Raw genomic sequence first — 26326 nt, 5'->3', positions numbered from 1 at the left:
ATGCGCAAAACCAATTAAAGGACAATTTCGCCTTCGATAGGCAAAAGGTCCTTGCTGCTCCTTCTGCTGCTGCTGATCATTATAATATGCATAATATTATGCTTGTCTCGGACCCAAAACTCCCGTCCGTCTCGTAAATGCATCAAAAGTTTCTCATCTTCGGCTTCGTCGTCGGCGTCGACGTCGGCTTGGAGCTAAATTTTGCCAATCAAAGCAGAATATTTAGTAGCGGACGAGGAAGTGTATACAAAGGACGCAGCAGGAGGAGCAGCAGCAGAAAGGTCCTTCAGTGGCACAGATAAGAGGGGGGTGCGGGTGTTCCAAGTAGTTTCAGGACTGCTGCACGCAGTACGCTTTATTTGGCACACACCTTTAAACCTTTAATCGCATTAAACGCTGTCAAAAGATTCTTTCCATTGGCAGAGGGAGGAAAGCAGAGGCTTCACACTCGTAAATATATGGAGCGTAATGGGGAATCGCAGGAGAGGAGGGAACGTGGATACATCTTTACAAAGTATAGAGACGGAATTTATCATAAATAATACAAATTCTAAATACTACAAATATAAACTTAAAATACCAAGAAGGCACAGAAGAAGTTCTTCGTCTATGCCCCTCGGGTTGGCTGATCTTTCTGACTCCGTCTGTAACCAGATATCCTAATAAGCGAGTGTAATAGCTCTACATTTATGACACTTCATTTTTGCCCACCATCTCTTGGCTGAACCGAACCTCTCTCGCTTCATTAAATATTGAAAAATGCAAAATTTACAATTACACATGCATTTTCAATGAATCGCCAACACCAAGAGCAAAGCATTTAAAATCAATCAAAGCCAGGGCTGCCATCAAACACACACAAAAGAGACTAGGAGAGAGAGAGAGAGAGAGCAGAGGCAGGAGCAGGAGCAGGAGCAGTGCAGAGGGGAGACCACATCAAATGAGGCCTGGCGTTGGAGCGTAGGGGGAGTGTCGCAATATTAACAAAATAAACAGAGACCCGAAACATGAAACGATAAATCCCCAAAGCCAAAACAGGGTCCAAGGGAGCACAGGGACCGACCACAATGTGGATGCAAATCCATCCATCGAGCCATCCAGCCATCCAGTCATGTGAAGGGAAATGTAATACACGGTTTTTGGCAAGGTTTTCCAAAGTTTCGCTGAAAGATGTCTCCCTTTTAAATCGAGTATCCAATGAAAGCCTCATCGATAAATATGTTTGTTGTTCGAGCGGTTTGCTTTACCTTCATTTTGGTTTACTTGGTTTATCGATCATCTACGATTTTCATATTTCCATAAAGACAAATGGGAAATAGACTCTTGTCCCATTGTTCACAGTCCTTTTTTCGATGACTCCTTCTGTCTGCCAATGCCGAGGAAAGGGTCTCCCTGTGAGAGGTCCCCTGTGGGGGGTTGGCTTCGGGTTGGCCGTGGCAGCATATCGAATGGGAAACCTTCCACAAAAAAATATGAAAAAGAAAATCCAAGAAAATGCAGAGTGGGGAAGGTGGGTGCGGTGCGCCTCTTGAGGGGGGTGGTTGTGGGTTCTGGGGGTTGCGTGGGCGGGTGGCAGTAGCACAGCCATGGCCCAGGGGGAGGTTGTTGTCCTGTTGTTGGCTCTCGTGTTCGTGTTTGTGTGTGTCCATGCCACATGCCACATCACTCATACGCTAAGGCTTATCATTGGCTATCAGTCTGCTGACAAGCGGCGCAGTCCGTAGACAGAGGCATTGGTAGACTGGGAGAGGTGGAGATGGTGGCACCACCCCAACCCCCATGACGACGACAACGACGAAGGAGAAGAGCCACTCGAGAGTCGAGAGACATTTCCATCCACCCGAAACGAGGCGAAAGCGAGCGAGCGAGCGAGAGCTTTGCTGTGGCCTGGCCCTCGACTTCGCCCTCGCCCTGTGTGCCCCATTCGCCCATGCCCCATGTTGGGACAGAAGTGTGATTTTTATGGGGCGACAAAAGCAAAAGAAAAAGAGAGAAAACCAAAGTACTGGGGCCCTATAAAAATCTCTGCAACTGACGACAATGTTGATGATGACGACTATGGAAAATGGAGATGAGAAATGTATAGAGAGGGGGTTGGGGAAGGATGGCAACTGGAGTCCAGACAAGAGATGGGGGAATGGAAAAGGGAGAACGGAAGATGAAGATGACTATGAAAATGGCTGGTGAGATTGAAATTGAGATTGAGAGAGTCTCCAGAGCCAGAAGCAGAACCAAAACGAGTCTCTTGCCCCCACCCCCAAAGAGCGGCTGGGGAAAATATGAACAGAACTCTTAAAGGCATTTGAGATGAGCGAAAGGACCTCTCTTTAAGAAATTGATTGCCTGTAAACCTCCACGATCTGCAGTTGCATGTTTAATCCATGCCCCAACATTCGTTTTCTCAGCCATTTTTGTCATGTAAATTTGTTCGCTTTTGTTCATTTTTATTTTGTATTTTTGCAACACACACACAGAAACAGCAAGGGAGGCGGAAAAAGAGGAGATACGCCTCCTTTTTGCTGTAACCTCATGCATATAAAGTATCTGGCAGATACACAGATACACAGCAGTGGCAGTGGCAGTACCAGTGGCATGGACTGGATATGGATGGCAGATAGGCGGCAGGCAGCCCAGAAGCCATCGACGCCGATCCGTTGCCATCGTCTCGCATCATGAAATTGTTGTTTACTTTGCCATTATATTCTTTTCCAAAAAAAATGCAAAAAATAAAAATAAAAGAACGCAAGAAAATAAAAGGCAAAACCAGAGGCGGCTGCCAGAACCTCCTCTCTCTCCCTCTCTCTTTTTCACAAGCCCCCTCGCAACCCCTCATCATCATCATCATCATCGAATCCTGGGCCATATCGCTCTTTGCCTATCAGAGGAGCTCTTCTCATCTTCATTTTGGTATGCTTTTTATGGTTGGCCTCTTTCATATCTGCCTGTGTCCATCGAGACTTTGTTTCTTGTTTCCAGTGTTGCTCTTTGGCATAAGCAAAAGAAGGGGACAACAGAGAGAGAGAGAGAGAGAGAGAAAAAGGGGACAGAAAAAGGGAAGGAAATGTGGCAGCGGGGGAAATGGTGTAACGATTGGGATATGAGCCACAGGAAGAGTGAGAAACGAAAACTCTTTCTTCATTCCAAGAGCTTTATTCAACACTTCTTTTGGGCCACAGTGTTGGTTAACTTGATTTCATGCCATTCTCGAATAAAATAAATGTTTAATGGAGATTTTTTTCAATTTTAAACTTTTAAAGTTGTTTTTTTTTCATTTATATTTTCCTCTCCATTTCGCCGTCTATTCTCCCACTCTGCTCTCCCTTTGCGACCTCTTTTCTCCACTCTCCCCTTTATTTTTTTGATGCTTCACTCCAGAAATAGTTGGTTACTATTTTTAATGCAATTCGTTGCGCCTGATTTGACAATTTTGATTGCATTTCCCCAACCAGAAGAGGCAGACGCCAGAAGCCAGCGGTGGCTCGGAGGAGACCTCCACGGAACTCTCGGTCTGCCCTGCCCCTGTCCCCCCACTTTGGCCTGCCATAAAGAATGGAAAACGTTTTCGGTCGTCTGTGAGGCCAAAGTTCAACGCCTGTCGTTGTCGTCGATCTGCTTGAAATATTTAATATAAACTTTAACACCTATTTCTGGTTTTGCTTGCGCTCAAAACTTGTTAACATTTTAATTACACAAATTGGTTGAAAAAAACGAAACAAAATTTAAATAAAAAAGGGGTAAAAGAAGAAGAGAAAAAAGAAACATTAATGAGGCTGTCGACACAGAAAGAATGGAAATATGGATATGGGAAGTGGGAAATGTTTTGCCTCATTTTAAAGAACATTCGGGAAGAAAAAATTAACTTAAATTGGGAGGAACAGTCCACTCAAAGAATTCTCTCTGGGAGATATCCTTAGATATATCTATTTTGATATTAGTTTTTCCTTCTAGGATGTGGGGATTTTCTTTACATTTTCCACTTTAATCCCTTTTCGGTCTGCCTGGCAAAAAAGTTTTCCTTCTGTGGCCCATAAGTTTTTCTTGTGTTTTTTTTATGGAGCCATTTGTTTGGCTTTTTCCTACTGCATTACCATTTGGAGTTTTGCATAAGATTTGCCACAAGAAAAAAAGAAGCAGCAGGAAAATAGAGGAAAAGCCTGCAAAAAGAAAAGGAAGAAACAGCCAGTCAGCCAGCCTGCCAGAAGCTGGAAAGAAAAAATACAAAAAAATGATTGCGCGGCGGTTGCTGGTTGCGGGTTGCTGGCTGATGGTTGCTGGCTGCTTCTGCTGCTGCTTTTCTTTTTCTTTGTGGCTTTAACATTTTAGTCACGTTTTGAGTTCAGGGGCGTGCCCCAAGAGGTGGGCTGGGGTGTGGGGGGAAAGGGGGAGGCGTAACCAACATGGCGCAGCAGCAGGCAGCAGGCAGCAGCAAGTGCTTTGGTTCGAAGCTCAGTTTTTATTATTTCCCATTTTTCTGTTCGCTTCTCTTTATTTTTGTTGATGTTGTTGTAGTATTTTTTTCTTCCTCTGTTTTTTGTGGCGTGTACGATGTCGAACGAATTTTTCACAGTTTCTGCCACAGACGGAACGACAATGGTCAAAAGTTTGCCCCTGCCCCAAAGCCGCTTGCTTCTGTTGCACAGACAGAACTCGAGATGAAAGATGCAAGTGATGCCTTGCCCTCTCCATGCTGCAACTAAATAATCGACAAGACTAGAGTCGAGAGTGTCCACCGGCTGCCTGGCCTCACTGTACTGCTGCTGGTCCGGCTGCTTGCAGAACAGAGTTTCAGTTCATTTGTTATATTTCTTCTTTTTTTTCTCTTCTTTTTGTGGGGCAGGCCTTTGGGGTGTTGCCCGGGGACCAGCCCATCGAGCCATGAAGAAGCTGCTTCTGCTGGTTGCTGGCTGCTCGTTGCTGGCTGCATTATAAATGCAGTTAGTCCATGGATTGTCCAGACGAGCTCTCAGTGCTCTGTGCTCTGTGGAACACAATTATTTCGCTTTGTCCAAGAGCGGGAGGCTGAGAGCGCGGAAAATGTTGTGCAAAATGCTTTGTACGTGCCTCGGTTGCAACTTTGCACTTTTCTCCGGCCTCGCAGCTTCCACTCGCGCGGTCAATGGCTGCCACCACAGATCCAGGGGAAAACTGCAACAGCGACACAGAAAGCACAAACACAGAGTGAGAGAGAGAGAGAAAGAAAGAGAGAGAGAGAGAGGGGCAGAGAGCGGTTGCCTAGAGCCTTAGCCTGGCTTTGCTTCAGTTCGTTCCAGTAGTCGGGCAATTTTTCACATCGTTACATAAATTTCAGCGCAAAATAAATGGCCAACGGTAGCCAAAAGTGCACTCAACAATATTTAAATTGCGACACTTAAGCGGCAGCAGCAGCACCAACAACAACAGCACCAACAACCGCCACATCAGCAGCAGCAACAACGTTGTCGGCGTCTGCAAACAACAATTTGTCGCTTTTTAAAAACGCGCCAGAAGGCACAAAAATAAAGTCCACGAAGGTCCCACCGCGAAGCGAAGGTGCCTGACTGACAGCCCAAAAAGAGCTCCCCAGCAGAGTCCCGAAAAACAGTCGAGGAAACGGAGAAGAAGCTGGAGGAGCCACAGGAGCCATGACCACAGCAGCCGCATCAGCATCAGCATCAGTAATCGCTGATGGGCCCAGCGGGCACAGCGATGGAGACTCCGAATGGGAGATGCTCTTGCCCTGAGGTTTTTCAAAGATTGATTGAACGCTGCCACAAACAATCTCCAGTCGCATTACGTTCAAAATAAAGCCATTAAAACATTGCAAACAACAACCAAAAGTACAGAATCCATCACAAACAATCACAACGATATTGACAATTTCAACAACAGTGTAAGAAAATCTACTAGAACAATCAATTAAAGCACCACAAGCACAGAAAATGACATCGAAATACTAACAAAAGTATAAAATGTCGTTGGATACTCGAAAAATATGAACAATATCGACAATCAATCAGTGATATGTTACACCAACGGCAGCAGAAACATCATAAGGAGTAAACAGAAACACGAACAACGTTTAACCCGACTTGAAAATGCTTTTGCTTGTGTTGTGCAGTTCATTGAGCTTCAGCCCCAGAGCCAGGACCAGAGACAGACTCAGACCCCCAGACTTCCAGACCCCAAACTAAAGGCAGACTCTGAGGCAGAGAGAAGTCAGTCAGTCGTCTCCTTCCCCTGGCAACTGGCGACTGGCAACACTCCCTGCGATTCGGTTCCGTTCCGTCTATAAACGTCTATAACCTTCATTAAAAATTGTCTGCAGCGGCATGAAATGATTGATAACATCCGTCAATTTTGACATATGCGGCAGAGGCAGAGGCAGCAGCAGAGGCTGGGTCTTCACTCGAGACTTGCAACTTTGCCACTTGCGATGATGCTGCCTCCGCCCTGCCTCTTGTTGGGTGTCTGTCTGCTTTTGCTGTTGCTGTCGCTGGTTCCAATGCCTCTCAGTGTGGAGGATATTCATTCGTTATAATTCCTTGCAGTTTTCTGGTTTTATTTTTCGGTCTTTCTGTTAGCGAAAATGAGTCAATTCGTCAATCAATCAGTGTGTCAGTTGCTCATTTATAATCTCCAAGAAGCACTGCCCCACTCTGCCTCTCTGTCTCGCCCTTTCTGGCGTGGTTTATTCATTCATTCGTTTGCCCATTCGATGGGGATTCGCTTGGGGCTGCAGCTACTGTCCATCGGGAGCCAGTAGTTAGGGGAGGAATTTGTGCCATTATTAATGTGGGTCACTGTAGCAGCAGGAGCAGCAGAAAGGATATATGTATGACAGGAGGTTGAGAAATAAGAGATATGATCCTTCCTCCTTCTGTTATTCTATTCTTTTACTGCTTATTTCTTCTCTCTCCTTGCATATCGCATCCCATTCTTCATCCACACCTTGTTTCTCATACAATTCTCGTTCTTCATACTCCTACTGCTCCCTCGACCCATTAATCCTCCTGCCTCTGCTTCCACTTCTCTACCTTCTCACCTACAACCTCTCCTCCCCCGCCCCCCACATGCCACAAAAATGTGCACAGAAACTTTTTGAATGAAAATAAATTTTCACACACAAAAGTTTACTTTTTATTTCGAACATCCTCCTGCCTCTGCACCCTCACCCTCACCTCCTCCTCCTCCTTTTGTGTGTTTCTGCTGCTTCTCCTTCTTTTTATGGTATTTATATTTTGTACCTGAGACACGCCCCCAAAAAAGAAGAACCATGCAACAGCCGCCCCCCCTGCACCTGCCCCAAAACGAACGAAACCGAAGAGGCGAAGACAAAAGTTTTGTTCTTGTTCTTTTTCTGTTTTTTTTTTGGTTTGTTTCATGCCACAACTCCATTGACTGATTGACTGCAAAAGGAGGAACCTTCTTCCTGCTGCCTTCTGCCGCTTCAAGCTCCCGCGCCCTCTCCTTCTGCTGGCGGTTGCTGCTTCTCAAGTTTCAGTCTCAGGCCCCGAGGGCACTCCATTTTGGGTTGTGGCCTCTATCATTATTCGGTTGCAGTTGCCCCATCTGCCTCTGCTCACACATCTCCTCTAACATACGATACAAAAAACTCTATATATCCTCTATATATATATATAGATATGCCACGCCTTCTTGCAACGCCTTCTTGGTCTTGTGGCAGAGGAGGAAAAGTACTAACAAGGTGGAAAGATGGAAAGATGGAAAGGAGAACGCTCTCGCAAGAGCAGCAGAACATTCATTGAATGTGCCGGCTACCACATGTGGCATGAAATTGCGGTCTCTGTGCGGGCAAGGGGGCAAAGGTGCATGCCCCCACAGGGCGTATGCAACGTGCAAATTGTAATGCTCAAATGTTTACCATCCGTCCAGTCTCAGTCCCCAGTCCCAGTCCCAGTCCAGTCCCAAGGCCACGCATTGCTCATTGCTCATTTAGATGTACCCTCCCACGCTGCCACACCACCTGCCACTCTGGCACTCTGCCACACACAGACAGACACACACATGTGCAAACTTAATGAGGCAACCAAAAGCGAGGTGCTAATTTGCGCCTCGAAGGATTTTCGACGGGCACACATCTCACACACAAACACTCCTCTCCTCTCTGCTTCCCTCTCCAGGGGGAATTTCTTCCACTTGAAATGGTCATCCTTTAAACAGTTGAATCTTTTACTGCTGAACTGTCTTTAATCTCAACTTTTCACTCTCTCCATATCGTTCTTTGTAGGTCGCAGTGAACCGCCTGTGGGCGTGGGCGATCCCTGTGCTGGGTGCAATAAACCGATCCTGGACAAGTTCCTGCTAAATGTCCTCGAACGCGCCTGGCACGCCTCCTGCGTGCGATGCTGTGAATGCCTCCAACCGCTCACCGACAAATGCTTCAGTCGCGAATCGAAGCTCTACTGTCGCAATGATTTCTTCAGGTAAGAAAATACAGCTACAGTTCCACAAGTTCCATAGATTCCGTGCACTGGAAAATAGTTTTCATAAACGATATCCACACATACTCATACATATTCTTTCACAATCCTTCTTCTAATTCCCCATTTGCCCCATTCAGAGCGAAAGGGAAGGAGCTTTCAATCAGAAGTCGCTGACCGAAGCGAGGAGTCGTCTCTCGTCAGTGAGTGAACTGAACGAAAATCAAAGCAATTAAGAGCCAAGTTTTCAATCGGAGCTTTGACTCTTTGGCTTTTGTTTTGCTGCGCTGTCCGTGCGCGTGGGTTTCATTTGATTTCACTTCGGATTCCGCATTCAGTTCTATTAATTGAAAAAAAGAATGAGGAGAGTCGGGAAAAATGCCAGGACGAAAGCAATTAACATGCAAAATACCTGAGCAAATCAAAATGAAATCAATTCCTGCACACAAGACTCTCCCTGTCCTTCGGTGTCCCTTCGTTCCTTTATTCCGAAGAGTGTCAGAGTGAAGATGGGTGTGCTATCAATCAGCGGCAGGACGGTAGACTATGATGGGAATGCGGGGCCAACAAAGCATTCCATAAACGGATAGTGGAGGCTTCGTACGATATGTGTGTGCGCGCATCATTGTGGGAGTCATTGCCAGTGCCAGGTGGCCATCAATAGAAGGAACTACTTAGAATAGTAAAGGGTTTCCATAGATTGATCTTTTGTTTGGAATTTTCGAATAAGAAACGTTCCAGCAATAGAACTTCAAGGCTTCCTCTGAACGGAATTGCATTTCTATGGTAGTGCTTTTGAGAGCTTTCTCTATGAATTTCAGTGTTGGAAGAGCAGTTCCAATACTTGGACTTCTGTCCAACATAATTCCGGTGCAGTTTCAGAGTTGAAATGGTAGTTTTCTGTGTGTTTTCTGTGTTGGAATAGTACTTTCGAGTGTTTTCAGAGTTGGAATAGTAGCTCTGATTGCCATTAACGGCTTTCCAACACTGTTATTTTGAAATTGCAGTGTTGGATTAATTGGAATGTATTCTGATTGCAATACAATTATTATAGCAATTTATTTCCTAACACTCCGATTCTACTTTGCCTTTTGTTTTGCAGACGCTATGGCACCAAGTGCAGTGGCTGTGGCCAGGGTATTGCGCCATCGGATCTGGTGCGTAAGCCGCGGGACAAGGTTTTCCACCTAAATTGCTTTACATGTTGCATATGCCGCAAGCAGTTGAGCACAGGGGAGCAGCTGTACGTTTTGGATGACAATAAGTTTATCTGCAAGGACGACTATCTGCTGGGCAAGGCGCCATCCTGCGGCCACAATTCACTGAGCGGTAAGTACCATCCCATCACATATCCCATCCCATTTCCCATCCATTCACAGGACGCTAATCGGGAGGGGGATCATCAATTCTGGGCGGGCACAGCTTTGGGGCTCATCTTTGCTCATTAGGCCAGAGCACTCTGAAGAGGATTCTGCTGGGCTGTGCTGCTATCTGCAATTTCAATCGGCCATAAATACAAAATTACACACATGCTTTTGGGTGTATTTAGGAACAAATTTGGTCACACCACCGGACACCAACAGACACATCAGGCAGGCAGGCAGGCAGGCAGGCACGCACCGCACCGCATCCAAAAAATAACAATAACATGGCATTTTTTGTACAAATATTTTAATTTCTAACGCAGTTGTTTGCACTAATTGTTTATCGTTTGCGATAGAAATATTTGCCATTTAAATTACCGTGGGAATAAAAGAAGCAACGGACCGGCCATTGTTGCCACGTCTCTCTCTCGGTCTCTCTCTCTATCTCTTACTCTCTGTCTATTTGTTGTTGCTGATAATATGCCCATTGTTGATTTTTGGCACAGTTTTTCCTATCATTCACTCGGGCTCGGGCTGTCTGCCGCATCTCTTTCGCTGTTTTCCTTTGTAATCCTAAAAAATATTTGCTACATTTCTGGATTTTTGGCCACTCCTGCAACGAGGAGTAGAGTCGCATTTACACGCACACACAATTTGAAGACAAAAGTCAGAGGCTAAATGCTTTGCAAATATTTACACAAAACGCATAAATAAAACACGAGTCTCATGCATAGGAAAATAGGACACACACACAGAGAAGAGTGCCGGAGAGAGAGAGAGAGAGGAGGGAGACTTGGAATGGGAAATCTTAAGCTCAAGAAATCGTACGTTCAGTACGTTACAATAAATAAGTGTTAAGAATCGGTGCCAATGGTTCAAAGAACTCTATTTAGAATATGCGAAAACTATTAGTTATTAGCTCCAACTTTGGAACTTTTTGAGCGAAAGAACACTCCACAATTCATTAACCAACACTAGTATAAAGTGTTACTTAGTTCGAAAATAGTTCCCGAACATTCAGAACATTCCCCATAAACATTGAAGAGTAAAATCCTATCGTAAGAAGTCCCTTTTTTTTATTTAGCGTGCTTCACAGTTAAAGCTTTAATGGCGTTCATTTCCCTCTGCGTTTTCCACATAATTTCCACACATTCACCGAAAAATTCAACACACAAATTAAATGAAGAAGTGTGTGTGGAGCAGGAGTAGTCGGAGAAGACCGAGTGATGGGAAAACGCATTAAAGCCAAAAGCAGCTGCAAAATGCAAAAACCCCAAAGCACATTCCCTCCATCCATCCACCGCTTGACGGCTTTTGTTTACCCTTTTATTTTTTGTTGCACACGATGGGCAAAAAGTTTTAAAGGATATGCCACGTTCGCGCGTACCACAGGCCAAAGGATGCCCAGTGGATGCGGCTGTGTGCCTGCGTCTGCGTCTGTGTGGGATGTGGATTAAGCTTTAAAGTAGGCGCCCAGTCGCAGTCGCAGTCGCTGGTGTGGGGCATTATTATTTCAAGTTTTCAAGCAATTAAAGGGCTTTAAATGGCGGCATATATGATGAGTGTGTGTGTGTGTGTGCATGAAATTCCTGTCACAAGCAGCAACGCCTCTTCTCTTCTTGTGTGGCTTCTATGTATTTCCACTTTTTGCGATGCAATTTCCACTAAAGCCATTTCAGTGTCTCCTCTGTCTCTCTTCTCTCCACTGTGCTCCGTTTTTTTTCTTTCCCCACTCCTGTTTCCCCCCTTTTTCTCCTCTCACTCTAGTTTTTTGTGACCAAAAGAAACCGAAATGCGGGAAAATATTTTCGTAGCATACTTAGCGGCGTTAAATATTTCAACGCTGCCATTTTTGTTCTGCTCCTTCCACCCACTCGAAGAGAGACAGACAGAGAGTGAGAGAGAGAGAGAGAGAGAATGAGAGAGAGCAAGCGAATGAGAGAGAGAGACTCTCTGCAGCTGCGCAGACTGCCGACTGAGGCAGAGACAGCGACAGAGACAGCGACAGCGGCAGAACAAAATGGCAGCCGAAGAGAGCAGCCACGCAGCCAATTCCATGCCCAAAAATGAAGGCAATACTTTTTCTTGAAAGCTTTTCCAGCCTTGCCATCAATAATTTCAGTATGCAATAATCGTTTACTTAACATCATTTTTCACACATTTTTTCACGCAAAAAGGACACGAAAATCCCAAAAGAAATTCGATGGTGTGTCCATTGGCTGCGGTGGCTGCTGTTGCCGCTGCTCCTCCGCTGCTGTGGTTGCTGCAGCGCCACCAGCTGAGACGCTAGCTGCTGTTGCCGTCGACGGCGACGCCCGGCAACGCAGCCGAGCAGCGCAGGTCATTAATGTTTTGATTTTAATTGCGTTAATTACGTGCAACGGATTTTTCACTCGTGCCCCAAAAAGAAACCGCTCGAAAAAAAAGATGTGAAAATCCCCCAGGCAAAACGCGGCGGCAAATGTGTTAGTGGGCCCCTCGGTATCGGAGACAAACAGAAACCCTACAAATTATGATGGAAAATACATAACTCAACGCAAGGAGAATTCTCCACAAGAAAAACAACATTTTCTTTGCCATTTTTTGTGTGTTTTGTTGCTGTTGTGTGTCAAGGCTTCAATTTATGGCTTGTCAAATAAATTAAACAGTTTGCCGTGCGATAAAAAGACACAACAATAAAGTGGCGTAGCGACGGGACTTCCCGGCAGAAATAGAGCTTACGAAATAGAACATAAATCATAGTACCAGAGGCCATCGCAAAAAGTGCACTGAAGTACATAGAACAAATATGAGAGAGAACATAGGAATTACCCTTTTACCTTTTTTCCTTTGGTAAGCTGCACTGGGAGAGCGAAAGAACAGGAAAATTATTATTTTGGATAAGCGCCATAATTGGCAACACATAAACCCAATTAATTTGATCTATTTGTGTCTTCCCTCGCTACGTTCTCATTGTTTTTAATCCTATCAGCATTTTAAGCTTCCACTTGAAAGGCAAACAGTTGACAATCCGCAGAAAGACACGAATTTTAGCTTTTTTTTTTGAGTAAAAGTGGTAACATTCCGGGCATAATGGGAATTGATAGAGTTTTGACTACCAGGAGAGCTAAAAACAAATCAGATATCTTAAGGTTGATTCATGGGAGTAAGAGACTCAATAAGAGACTTTATTCCTCATGAAAATATATTATCCTTCCCTCTTCTGCTTTACTTCCTACATTTTAGGGTCCTAAACTCTCGTGAGTTATCATCAACACTTGAAATGACTTACAGCCAGTCCTTCCTGCTCCTCCTCCTTCTCCTTCTCCTCCTCCTCCTCCTCCGATTCCAGCATAAACACTTATTATACGCATACGAGTGGTCTGTGATCCTGCCATACAGTTGGGGGGCACATAATGACCCTTAAACGACCTCAGCTCTTAAAGTTGCCTTTATTTGTATTTATATTTTCGGCTGTTTTTGAGGCAAGACTCATTTTCTGTTGTTACTTTTATGATGCCCAACATGTTTATGAGCCGCAAAGGCTGCTCTTTCTCCTGATCCATATGTCCGCTTTCTCCTTATTCTCTTCCTCCATCCGATTCTTTCTGCTGCTCTTTATTGCTGCTTTTTATTAGGCGTAGTCCTGTATTTCCGTACGCCTACATTTTTTGTTTGGTCTTAACAACAATAAAGGGTCCATGGGCATATGAGCAAAAGCTCCGTCTCTCCATCTCAAAACTTTCCTTTCTTGTCTTGAACAGATGTTGCATTTCAGCTTTAAAGTCGACTTTCAAAAGCGTGAATTTTGTATGGCTTCGATATTTGTTTGTATCGGAAACACTTTTATTAATCGATTTGAAATCGATTTTCAGTTCACTTTCCGATGGGGAGTTTTCAATTCGAATGCTGGTTGGAATATCATATAATCCGCTCTCTTTATGCCTCTTCCTACACTTTTCCCTTTTTTTCTCTCTTTCCGCTGCCCCACCCCCCTCTTCCCCTCCCCTCTCCATCGCAGTGGCTCTCTGTTTGTGGCCACCACATGAAATATACCACAGATTTACGGTTGTCATTTTGTCGGCTGGTCACGTAATATAGTACTCTCCTCTTCAATGCCCTACACCGTAAATCGGTGTGGTTTTGCTGTTACGCCCTTGGCCACACAGTCATGCCTCATGCCACATGCCACATGCCACATGAAACCTCATCCCCTTCCTACTGCTTCTGCTTTTGCTGTTGCTGTTGCCTTGCGGTTGCCCATTTCTTCTTCTCCTCTAGGAGTTTTTGTTATTTTTATTTTTATTTTTATTTGCAGTTTCTGTGCTTTTTTTTTTCTGCAGCGATGGCAGTTTTTCCCTTCTGTTTTCCTCTGTTTTCTGGTCGAGTTTTTCGTTGTGTGTATGATTATGTACACGTAAGATATATACCAGATCCGTATATATATGTACATATATCTATTACTTTTGTTTCCTTTTTTCCTTTGCTTGAAAAGTTTATGGCAGCTGGCTGCTGGCTTGTGGGGCCTCCAGGGATGGTTGCTGTGTGGGGCCTGTGGCTGTGGTCCAATCTGTATCTCCCCCTCTCTCTCTGTGCCCCTGTGTGTTTTGACCAGGCCAAAACAAAACCAAAAGAAAAAAGAATAACCAACAAAAAAGCGAAAACCGTTAAAGTTTATTTGACATTTACTTGGGCTATTTTTTATTTTTATGACTCTTGGGTCTCGCTTTTTTTCCCGAGACGCACATTGACTGACCACAATGCCACACATGCCCCCATCCACCTTACCCCTTACCACATGCCCGCCCCTGTCTGCAGCATGTACCGCCCGCCCCCCTCTCCACAGCCTCTCTTTCTGTTCTTTTTTGTTTTATGATTTTCTCTCGCTTTGGATCATAAATTTGCGGCTATTTTGGGGCCACGAATTTAATACCCTACCACCGATGGATGGATGGATGGTGGTGCGGTACGATAAACCCAAGGGGGCACAGTGTGCAAAGTGGGGGCATGCCTCACGGAGAGTTGTCGGCTTCTAACGCCTTTTCAACGCATTCGTAAATCATTTGGTCAACTATTTTCCATTATTTGTGGACTGGGACTGTAGCGTCTGCAGGGACTATTGGCTGTGAGTGTGAAAGGGGGCAGAGGTGGCGGAAGTGTCGCCATTTTTGGACACAGGAAGTAAAAGTCAAGGAGAAAGGGAGAGTGGAGCAGCAGTGGGAGGGCGGCAGTCCATAAATCAAGTGAATAATCGATGCGCACAAGTGGAGTGTGTTTTGAATACCAAATAATATCCACAGAGGAACGAATGAATGCTGAGAGAAGGATGCTTAAAAGGTATTTGCCAGCTCTGAAAGACGCTTTTGCCTCAAAGACAGATTGCTTTAAATGTTTCTTCTTTGATTTTGGGATTCATTCTTTGAGCATTTTGCGCATTCGAAGAACTGCCTTACCTTGCCTTACCTTTCCTTTCATTCCGTAACGCCATAACAAAATTCCAATCATCATCGACCGTCGACAGCAACCTGTCTCGTGCCCTGCCCCTGCCCCCTGCCAATGCCACACTTGTCGCTGGGATATGGTTTATGGGGCATTTGCCGAAGCGAACGACTTGCGCGCCTTAATGACAAAACTCGTAACCAAAACACAAAACAAACAACAAAAAAAAGGGTCTCTCCCCAAAAACCATTTTAATGTCTAACTAAAACGAGGGACAGCAACAGCAACAGCAGAAGGAGGAGGAGGAGGAGTATGGAGAGTGGTGGACTGGTGCTGGGGCAACATGTTTTGATGATGTGTTGGGGCACAAATTACGACGAGCGACGAGAGGCGTTAAAACTAGAGCAAAAGTCCCCCCCCAAAGAGTGACTCTTGAGTGACTCTTGACTCTCGGAATGAACTCTCGTAACTCTCGCCATAAATCTCCAATCAAAAATTGAGTGCCCCGTAAACTGTTACAATGCCAAAACGGTGTGCAGGGCGCATCGGGCATCGGGCAGCGGGCAGCGGGACGGATAGAACTTTTTGATGAGCAAACAAAACACGCAGAAGAAGTCTCTGATAATGAGAGAAGAATGAGCAAACCGAAGAGTGAGACAGACAGTTTCGGGGGTATCCTCATAAAAAGTGCCTTTAAGTGCCGCCACTTTAAGGAGTTTTTACCAGAGAGAGAGCGAGGGAGAGAGAGATTTATGGGTACTCCTATCCCCCCCCCTTCTACATAGTGGAATTCGTGTCATATTTCAAGCTTGGTCAAACATTTTTCACCAAAAAAAATAAAACAAAAGGCAGGGAAAACCCTAAAGAAAGAAAATGAAAAACCAAAGAAGAAAAGCAAAAGAAAAAGCGATGTCAGCAGGAAAGAGGAGTTCGAAGGAGGTAATAGCCTTTGGATACTCTTTTGGATGCGATGAAGGGCACTTGGACATAATTTTCATAAGACGCGTAATGCAGCAGTGCCCCTCGGTCGAAACAAATATGAAAACAGAGAGTAAATGTAAACTCCTAGGCATTCTATGTAGTTTTCTTATCTTATCACGCCTCTGAAAGGGTATCCAAAATGAGTATCGAAAAGGCAGAAAGAAAAGGAGGAAAGTAAATCCACACCGCAAGGCGTGGATGCCACCTACAAAGATGTCGCTGACAAACATGGCGCCCCAAACAGCTGTGGGCCAGAGGGCGGCAGAACAACCCCCGCCCTCGAGGGCTCCATCGAGAGATAAGCAGAGAGCCAGCGACAGCAACAGCAGCAGGCACTCGAAAAAAAGGCGGTCCAGAGGCAAAAAAGCAAGCGAGATGGCAACAATCGAAGCCAAAAGAGAGACAAACAGAGCGAGAAAGAAAGACTGAGTGAGTGAGAGAGAGAGAGAGAGAGTGAGGAAGATGGAGAGTGGGGGGTGAACATTATGCTGGGGGATGGCTTCCTTTTTTGGCGGAGGATTTGGCGGCGTTGGCGGCTCACTGAGAAAACAAAAGCCCCGCAAGAAAAAAGAGCCAAAAAGGAAAGCAAACAGAGGAAAAAGCAGAAGAAGCGAGAAACGAAACAAAAGAAGTGGATGCTGCAGGAGAGTGGAGAGTGGGAGGGGGGCTGTGCCACAGGCGGGGTGGCAGAGGGTTGCGGCTGTGTTTTTGTGGGGAAGTGGGAAAGGCACAAATCCAACTGTCGAAACCAAAAGCACGCAAAAACTGCTGCTGCTGCTGCTGCTGCTGCAGGTGGCATTTGCCCCAAAGGGTCGGGTGGTGGGGGCTGGGGGGAGATATGCCACATTTTTCGGGGGTTGGCACGGCTGTGTGACTCTTAAGGGTGCGACGTCGACTGTGAATTGAGGTTATGTATACAAAACGGAAACGGAAATGTGGCAGAGAGAGACAGAGGAGTACTTTGTGTGTGTGTCTGTGTCTGTGTGTGCAAAATGATGTCTGCGAAAATGCCAGAAGGCAGAAGTATGGATGGTTGGGCAGGGGCTGCGCGGGGAATGCAGAAAACAGGCTTTTCCCAACTGTCGAGGGACTGGCTTAAGGCTCTTTCTCTCTATCTCTCTCTCTCTCTCTCTCTCTCTCAAAAAGCTTAGAAATACTGAAATCGATTTCGATTCTCTTATTGTGTTTCCCCAGTCTCCGCTTTGGCCTTTTCCTCTGCTTCTTCTTTTTCCTGTTGGTGCTTCGCCCCTGCCCCTGCCCCTCTTCCTCTCTCTCTTTCTGCCATAAATAACACAACAAACAATGGGGAAAATGGCGAAAAATGGAATCTCTCTCCCGCTCGCTCTTTAAGTTTTTCGTTTTTTTTTCGTTTTGTCTGTGTGGCAGCTTTAAGTTTCGCTTTCGGGGTGGATTCCGCCTGCTGCTTCGTCCCTTTTCTGGTTTTTGCTTATCGCCTGCGTTGAGATCTTTGCCATTGGTTCACAGACACATAATTCATATATAAATAGGATGTACACTGGGCTTGGGATTGCGATTGGAATACGAAGATGACAGAGGGAAATAAAAGGAGTTGGGAGTTGGGATTTGGGAGAATGAATGGAAGGTTGGTCCTTCAATCCCTTGGAAAGCTTGGGATTTGTTGCTGTTTTCGTTGAGGATTGTAGTGGCTTTTGGTTTTGCTTTTTGTTACCCACCCAAAAGGGGTATCCTAATTTTGGCACAAATCATTCCCGCTGCTTCTTGCACTGCTTTCCGCATTCTGGCACCAAATATTTGGCAGTGTCGGGGTCACCACATCATAGACATTCCACACTGAAGTATGGTGGCTCGGGGTCTCCTGCATGGACAGAGAACTGAACCCATAGAACATCTGAATATCTATTCGTATCACCTGCAGTCAACCGAAACATCGAACAAGCGAAGCCCACTTGTTGGATGGGGGAGGGGCCACCAAATGGTGCAGCAAATATGTGGCAGCCCCAACCCCAGCACCACCACCAACACCAACACCAGCACCGCTGCGAGTCTCTTAACCTGTTCCACTGGCAAAGTTTACGACTAACGCGGCATCGCGTATTCTCGTAGTACTCCAAATTCGAGGGGGCTTTGCTGTGTCGTCTGTTGTTGTCTTGAAAGCCCGCACTTGGTCGAGCATTTAATGCTTATTTTATTTTTAGTTTGGCTTTATTTTTTTACAGCCACTTCAAAGCTATTTTTAATGGGCTTTTACCCAACAGCTAACAGCCAGCGACCAGAGACTTCAACGGCGACTGCAGTTGGGTTTTTGGAACGGAATCGTGGATGTGCGATGGGGACGAGGCCAAGACGAAACACAATTTTTTTTTTTGTTCAGGCTTGACTTTGGACGGCGCGTCGTGGCACCTCTCTCAAACGGTTTGCGTAATGCGCGTGAAAATAAAGTTTTTTTTCGCTTGAAAAATACGTTAAACAGGCGGCCATAAATGACATAACAACGCCAGCAACACAAAACACCTTCAGGACCCGAGAACCGCCACAAAGAGAGAGAGAGAACTTTTCCACGCATGAATCACATTGGAAACCGAAGCCGTAGCTGAAATGTGACTCAATGAGATCCAATGCATCGCTGACTCAGTCACCAGGGGCTCCAAGATAAGGTCTCGTCTCTCTCTCTCTCTCTCTGGAAACCTGTCAAACGATCAGTGAGGGCGAGGCAGAGCAGGGCAGGGCAGTGGGCCAAATGGCGAAAATGAAAACTGGGTCAGGCCTCAAATGAATTTTCATGCCACAACGAAACACAAAACACTGTGACAGAGTTCCGTTCTGAGTTCTGAGGAGAGATCGAATGATGATTACTGATTACTGCATGAATCACATGATAAATGGGTGAGCCAGAGGCAGTAAACAGTCTCAAATGTTGCACTAAGAATGTCTCTTGGTGCCCCCAAATTTCCAAATGCCCTAACTCCGCTTTGTTGCCCACTCCTTTAGTAAGTGGCAGCCACTTGCTGTTGCATCCGAGTGGGCATCCATCCCCGCTCGGGGCACAGCCACAGCTCCCATCAAATGCACAATTCATTCGCTCATAAATTTGCGCACAGATTTTTACAGCTGAAGTCGTAAAATCCACGAAGCTGTGACAATTTCACGGGCGTTTCAGATTCCGTGCCCCAATACCATTCCCATTCCCATTGCCATTCCCATTCCCATTGCCATTGCCATTCCCGGTCCAAGTGTTTCGTTCCCCGTTTCATTGCCAAAGCGTTTCGTCTCCTTGCGGTGGCCCACGGGCCGGCGCTATGCAAATGTCACAAATGATAAACGCAATAAACATAAATAAATAAAACGCTTCGGGAGAAGAGGAGACGAAAAGAGGGAGCCGCACCGGCCATAAAGTGTTCAGAGGAAGATGAAGTTGAAGTTGGGGAATTATGAGGAGGTACTGCCTTTTGTTGCTGCCTTATTTATTAGTGTCACAAATCGTTGGAGTTAATGCCCCTCACCCTTTCCCATTCCCATTCCCTTTCATCTCTGGAGGAGTCTCTACCGCCTGTACCCCTTTTGTGGCATTTCGTAGGGGATATACCCTATGAAAAGGGTATACCCTGTGCTGCCTGTTTACTTGCAAAACATTCATTGAGATCGAATGGAATAACCCCTAAGAAATGTATTAGAAATTGTATCTTGAACTCATTATCATTATTGGATCGCTTCAACATGCTTCGTGGAAAGGGTATCCGTGTCCTCTCATTCCTCTCATGTTAAAGGTAAATGTACTCTCTTTTTGTATTTATATTTTTGGTTCGCTGTGTGCTTCGGTTTGCACGAGTCTTCTTATGTGTTAATCGATTTTGTTGTCGCTGTTGTTGCTGTTGCTGCTGCTGCTGCTGGTCCGTCGGTTATTGTGGCTGTTATTTGTTGCTGCTGGTCAAGTTGTTGTTACCCCGTTGTTTATGGCCCCAACAATAAATTGTTTGTAGCCTCTTTGTGGCGGTGCGGTGCGTTTTCTTCCGCTAACAAATTTGGACTGTGATTTATAATTTTGAACTTTGGCTCTCGTTCTTTTTTTTCTTTTTGTGTTTTTTCCGAATTTTCTGCATGCAATCCATCAACGAAAAATATGTCAGAAATCTAGCAAAAGAACACACACAAAACAGACTGACAGACACACAATTTATGGGGCAAACAAAGAGTAGGACAGAAGACAGAGGAAAAGGTCGGAAAACTCGCTTTGAAATTGATATTTTTTTGACAGCAAACCCAAAATATCACACAAAAAAAGGCAAAACAAATGGCAACGAAAAATCAATGCAAAATTAGAGTCAGTGGGTAAAGGGAAATACATATTTGAGGCATGTATCCCAACCGAGGGGCACTGCTGCATGATGCGTTACATTATTTCTTTTCTCTAATTCAAAGACAGCAACAAATATTAACGGGAAATACTCAGAGTGCCGCTATGGCTATGCCCCCGTCTAAGCAAATAACTAATTCACTTTCACTTTTCACCCACACACACGGCAGACCGCACATCGCACAACGCACATTGCAAAGGCAAACGCGTGGCGGATACTACATACAAATTCGGATAATCCCTAGGCCCCGCTTTTGCGGAAGATCAGTGACAGACAGATCCCGAGCCCGAGCCCGAGCCCGATCCCGTCACTGGGCTTGCTTTTCTGCCTTGGCACGCAATAATCAGGGCCTTTTGTCAAGAGACCACAAAAACCAACCTCAAGAGTGGCTGCTGCTGCTGCTGCTGCTTCTCGGCTCTGCTCTGCTCTGTTCTCGGTTCGGTTTCTGTTTATAATCCGTAAAAAGATCTGTTTTACAAATCCCCTGACGGGGTATGGCTGGCTCGATGGCTCGATGGCCCGATGGCTGGCTGGATGGTTCGATGGATCGTTTGCTGGATGGATGGATTCATAATCTAGGCGCGCTGATCTCTGATCTCCCAGCCGATCGCGTGGGCAGGTAGACAACGAAAATTGTGTCGTTCGTCTTGCGGATCTTTTCTGGTTTTTCTGCTGTTTTTTTTGTTGTTTTTGTTTTTCGGTTCGATGTTCGGCTTAGGCTCGCTTTTCGACACTTTGTTTGGCACGGTTTAAGCCAATTGTTAATCGCGGAATGGCAATGGCATTGCCAATGGCTGCAAAGAGCAGAGCGACCTGGATTCAAATTCACAATTCAGATCCAGGGGCAGGGACAGAGACAGAGGCAGGAGCAGGGGAAGGGGCAGGGGCTATAATCCCAATTGACAAAAGTCAACAAAGCGCATCAATTCATTTACAATTCATGCAGATGCCACACCGTCGCTCATCGTTCGTGCCCCTTTGTGTGTGCTTGTGTGTGGTCGGCCGTCGTGTTCGCGTTGTCAACATATTTGTCAGGGATATGATATGTCCTATATATACACAGATGTATGTACATATGTATACACAAATTTAGGGATTGGTTCGCCAGGTTCGCCATTGCCTAGGACTTCTGGTTGAGGTTTTTGTGCTCCCATAAATCTCTCGCTGGGCTTTTGTTATTTTTTACTGCTAAAAAGTTGGATGGAAATCGTTGGTTAGAATCAGCTGAAACCATTTTCGTTGCTAATGGAATATTAAAGATAGTTCTACTTGAGCGTGGCATTGAAGAAACTTCAATATGAAGCTAAAATACCTTCGGCAGTTTATTTTTAAGCTTCGGCAATGGAAACTTCATCTCTTCATTTTCCCAAATAAGTAAATAGAAATCATTTGAAATAGATCTGTTGAGTTCATTAAAAACGTGTAAGAGTTTACCATTAAAGAAACCTTAAGATGAAGAAAGATGTTGATGTTCAATTTCTGTTAAAATGTTGAACTTTCGAGTCTCTTAGTTGAAATTTGTATCCACTCTTCTGTGGATTTTCACGTTAAAGTGTTTCAATTGTTCCTGCAAATTCCTTTCATTGGGTAAATACCCGAAATGAGGTGAGACCAGCCAGCCGCTGCCGCCTTCTGGTTTGCCTTTGTTGCCCTTTCCCTTTTCTTCTCTTTCCCTTCCTTTCATTCACTTTCTTATCATTTCTACTTCCTTCTGCTTCTACTTCTACTTTTGCTCTTGCTTCTCGTTCTGTTCATTTCTTCGTTCCTTCTATTTAGACGCCATTTTGTTGATGCCTTGCCTCCTGCTCCTCCTCCTCCTGCTGCTGCTGTTGTTGTTCCTCCTGCTGTCCTCCTGCTGTCCTCCTGTCAGTTGGTTCGTCGCTCAGCAAAGGAGTTCCACCTTTTGGCTCCAGTGTTGCACGGGGTCCTGCTCCTGCTCCTGTTCCTGCTGCTGGTTTTGCTTGTTGTTGCTGCTTTCTGTGTGGCAGGCGCGTTGAAATGAAAGAATAACACAACAGCACAGAGAGCCGCAGACAGAGAGAGAGGGAGAGAGAGAGAGAGAGCTACAAGCACAATAAAAATAAAAATAACAAAACGCTTTTCGAAAAGGAAGGAGGGCAGGAGCAGGGCAGGCAGTGTGTAGGCCTTTTGGGAAAAGGCGCAACTTTGGTATCAATTTCAGGCGCAAAGGAAAAAGGATAAATGTACATATGTATGTATGTGTGTGTGTGTTTATATATAAGAAGCAGCAACAGCAACAGCAACAACAACAGCACAGGGAACACAATTTTAAATATAAAACAGGAGCAGCAATGGAAATGGAAAACAGTGATCCCAGGATCCAGGAGGTGAAATCCTTTTTGGCACAGCTCAACGCGCTCGACGGTGGTGTGCGGCCTCTCCGCCTGCCAAATCCTGTTGCTTTAGGCAGTAGATACAACAACAACAACAACAACAACAGAAACAACACCTAAGGACCAAGCAGCAAGGTACAAGCGAAAAGGGTCCTTGCCGTGGTCTCTGCATTCCACTGTGTTCCTGTAAAACACAACAACACAACAGGAACCAAAAAAAAGGATCACTTTACAAATGCCCACAAAATGCGGCCGGTTTTACTTGTCGCTTGTGGCAATGGCCCCTGCCCCGCTTGTGGCATGCAACATACAAAAATACACAACACAAGCGGCGAGGTAACAGAGCGTACTCTTCGTTTATCCAACAGCAGCAAAAACAACAGCAAAAAAAACAAGAAACGAGAAAGGAAACCAACCAACCAACCCCTTGGACTCCCATTCGCTCGTTTGAGGCTGAAGCTGAGGCTGAGGCTGAGCCACGGCCATTCATAAGATATTCAGTTTTGTGATTTTTTTTGCGATGGTTGAAATGTTTTTGTAGCCGTTGTCTTTCGTAATGCCAATCAAAACACAGAGTTTTCTTTCGCGACATGGGGCAGAGGCAATGCCTTGCATTCGATACCTTTGGCGGCGTACGATTTGCTTGCAAAAAGATGCAGAAACGAAACGGATACTCAGAAAGACCATGTTAAATATGGCCAACTAAGTTCGAGATTAAATGAAAATTGTGCCAAAAAAGATGCAAGCAAAACCCAGTACAAAATTAGGTAAAAAAGTTTGTGGAATTTTATGGAAAAGTTACGCATTTTCGCTGCATGGAAATGCTCTGAAAAATTGTCTAAAAACCCTACTGGTTAGTGTTTTTTTAGGTTTGAAGCGTCGTATGTCTGTGGCATTTAGTGGCAACGCATGTCAAGGTCATGCACACACACACACACACACAGAGGGTGAGAGAGAGGCTCTACTCTCTCTCTGTCTCCTTTTTTTGGGCCCCTCCGGTCATTGGTAATGAGTGTCCGAAAGCTGTCGAAAACTTGCTGTTTCTCCTCAAGTTTCTGGCTCGTCTTTTGTGGTAGTTTGCACTTAATTTCTATTTGTGTGTGTTGCGTGCACAGACATTTAAAATTTATAGACAAACATCACCCCCAGCTACAGACCCCCCCCGTTCATGCTTGCCACAACTCCTTCTGGTGCTGCTTCATGCCCCATGCCCTGCTTTCGTGCTGCTTCATTCACTGGAACTCTTGCCCCTCTCTGGCCACTTGGCATGCTGTTCAGTCAAGTGGAAACACACAACCCCCTGGCTGTCCCATGCACCGTGCCCCGTGCCAACCACCGCAGCCCACACCCCAAATATGGGGTTCCTTCCTCAGTGCCTCAAGCTGCAGCTGAAGGAGCGAACGGAACGGAGGGTGCCACGATTCTCTCTCTCTCTCACTTCATGCTTTGATGCGGCATTACAAATTGTTGTGGCATTTGCTGTAGTTGCACCCTCGCAAATAGTTGCACACACACACAGCCACACACACACCGGCAAAACATTTGTTTAATTCATTTGTCGTTGCCTTGGCTTTGGCTTTGGCTTTGGGCTCCCAAAAGTTTCCAGAACCTCCACACGGGATATCTGTCTCAGGGGATTCCGTCGGGGGCTGCCATCGCCATCGCCGTCGCCGCTCAAAGTGTCAGAAACAGTTTTTGAGTTTTTGTGACTTTGACTTTTGATGATGTTTTCAGTGGAGCTCTCTACAGAGAGCAAAGGGGCAGGGCAGGAGGCAGAAGAGGTCTGCAACTTCGTATTGTTTGGCACTTTAGAAGCAAACAATAAACTTCGTGAAGTTCGTGGAGTAAAACTGGGCAATGGGAATGGGAATTTGAACGGAATCCTTACAGAAAACACTGAGGCAACGGAAGAGCCAAAGCGAAAGGGGATCTACTTTTGATATGCCGAATACCGAAAGGTACCATTTTTCAATGGCCAATAGCTCCTCTGTTGAACCACTTAAGGAGTTGAGTTTTATTTTTCAATGTTTGCTGAATCAAATCAAGTTTAATGCTAATCATCAAATACAAGACCATGGCGTTAGCATTTTGTTTTGCCTTATACTTGAAATATTTTGATTTACTTTGCAATATCTTCGTGGGTTTTAATCGCAAAACATTTCAGAATGCAATCACTCCCCCTGTACCAACCCGTTTCAGCTGAATGACTTGTCAATCGGTTATGGAATCGGCCCAGAGATGGAATTGCATAACATTTTCCACCCGATGACACTCTTTTTTTGCTTGCGCAACTGTCATGTGTGGCAAGAGACAGAGGCAGAGGCTGAGACTGAGACTGAGGCAGAGGCGAAAGAAGAGCTGCAGACAGACGCACACAGAATACACATGAATGCAGGATGAGAGACAGGCAGTCAGGGGATTAGAGTCGTCGTCCACTAAGCCGCGAGATCGGGGTGCGGCCTGCATCTGGGAGTTGGTAGATGGGAATGGGTATGGGTATGGGAATGGGAGACTTGTGGCAGCAGCAGAAACGTCAGCGAACGTCAATGTGGCTGGCATTCAATGTAAATCCCACAGCCAAGACGGAGACCATAAGTATCTGTATCTGTATCTGTATCTGTATCTGTGGCTCTCATGTATCCCGTCTGTCTGTCGGTCTGTCGGTCTGTCCCGTGTGTGTGACAATTCAAATCAGCGACGCACTGACAGGAATTAACCTAATTTTACAGCCAACAAACTCGAGGAACGAACTCCACTCCACTCCATCCTTTGCAGCTTCCACTCCACTCCACACTCCACACTCCCCACACGGTCTCGCGCTGCATGAATGGAATGAAGAGGCAGGAACGTTGCGAGTTGCGACGGCAAACGACTTTCAGTATGCGCTCATGTAGAAAATCCAGCGATCTGTTCCACGTCCCATGCCGCATTCTTCATGCCGCACTACGTTGTGCACTTAATAGTTGCCCATAAACACGAAGGAATCCCAGTGCCTCCTTGTGGCACGCTACTCTGTGGAGCAGCGTCGCTGGAGTCGCTTTTCCTTACTGTTTTGAGGGGGGGAAGACAAAGGCAAAGGGAAGGTTCGTTCTACCCCGTCAGAGTGGAGTCGATTTTTCTGCATCGTGAACCACATGATGCAAAACTAATTCGAAATTAATGTGTGTGCGCTTTGTCTATGTCGATTTGGGGGGGTTGCAAAAGAGGGTGGCACTGGCTGAAGCACTGCCAGTGGCAGTCCTCCCCCTCCCCCCCTCTCACTCTCTCGCTTGAGGAAGCTGTTCCTGCCGCAATGACAGGTAGATTCGATTCACGTGACACAACTATTTCCAGGCGAGTGGAAGCGCGGGCATCGGCATTGGCCTGGGGCACACATAACGAGTACTTAATGATACGAGCCACGGGGGAGTGAAGGAGCAAGGAGTAAAGTACGAGCTCTTGCAGAGGTGCAACTT

The 26326-nt window shown here is 45.6% G+C and overlaps 1 protein-coding gene across 3 annotated transcripts in view; it reads left to right on the top strand.

Annotated features, from left to right (window-relative positions):
* LOC117898872 (LIM/homeobox protein Lhx1) overlaps positions 1–26326 on the top strand; it is a 72901-nt gene that overhangs the window by 7861 nt on the left and 38714 nt on the right. For all 3 annotated transcript variants that reach the window (XR_004649161.1, XR_004649162.1, XM_034808557.1), the window contains exons 2-3: positions 8228–8423; positions 9523–9749. Coding sequence is in view for 1 of the 3 variants with exons in the window: in XM_034808557.1 (XP_034664448.1) it covers positions 8228–8423; positions 9523–9749 (423 nt within the window). In the remaining 2 variants the exon portion in view is untranslated. The remainder of the gene's footprint in view (positions 1–8227; positions 8424–9522; positions 9750–26326) is intronic.

This window comes from Drosophila subobscura, chromosome A (genome assembly GCF_008121235.1).
Source record: "Drosophila subobscura isolate 14011-0131.10 chromosome A, UCBerk_Dsub_1.0, whole genome shotgun sequence".
NCBI classification, from domain to species: Eukaryota; Metazoa; Arthropoda; class Insecta; order Diptera; family Drosophilidae; genus Drosophila; species Drosophila subobscura.
Note: the sequence above shows the minus strand (reverse complement) of the source record. Positions and strands in the feature narration are given on the sequence as shown.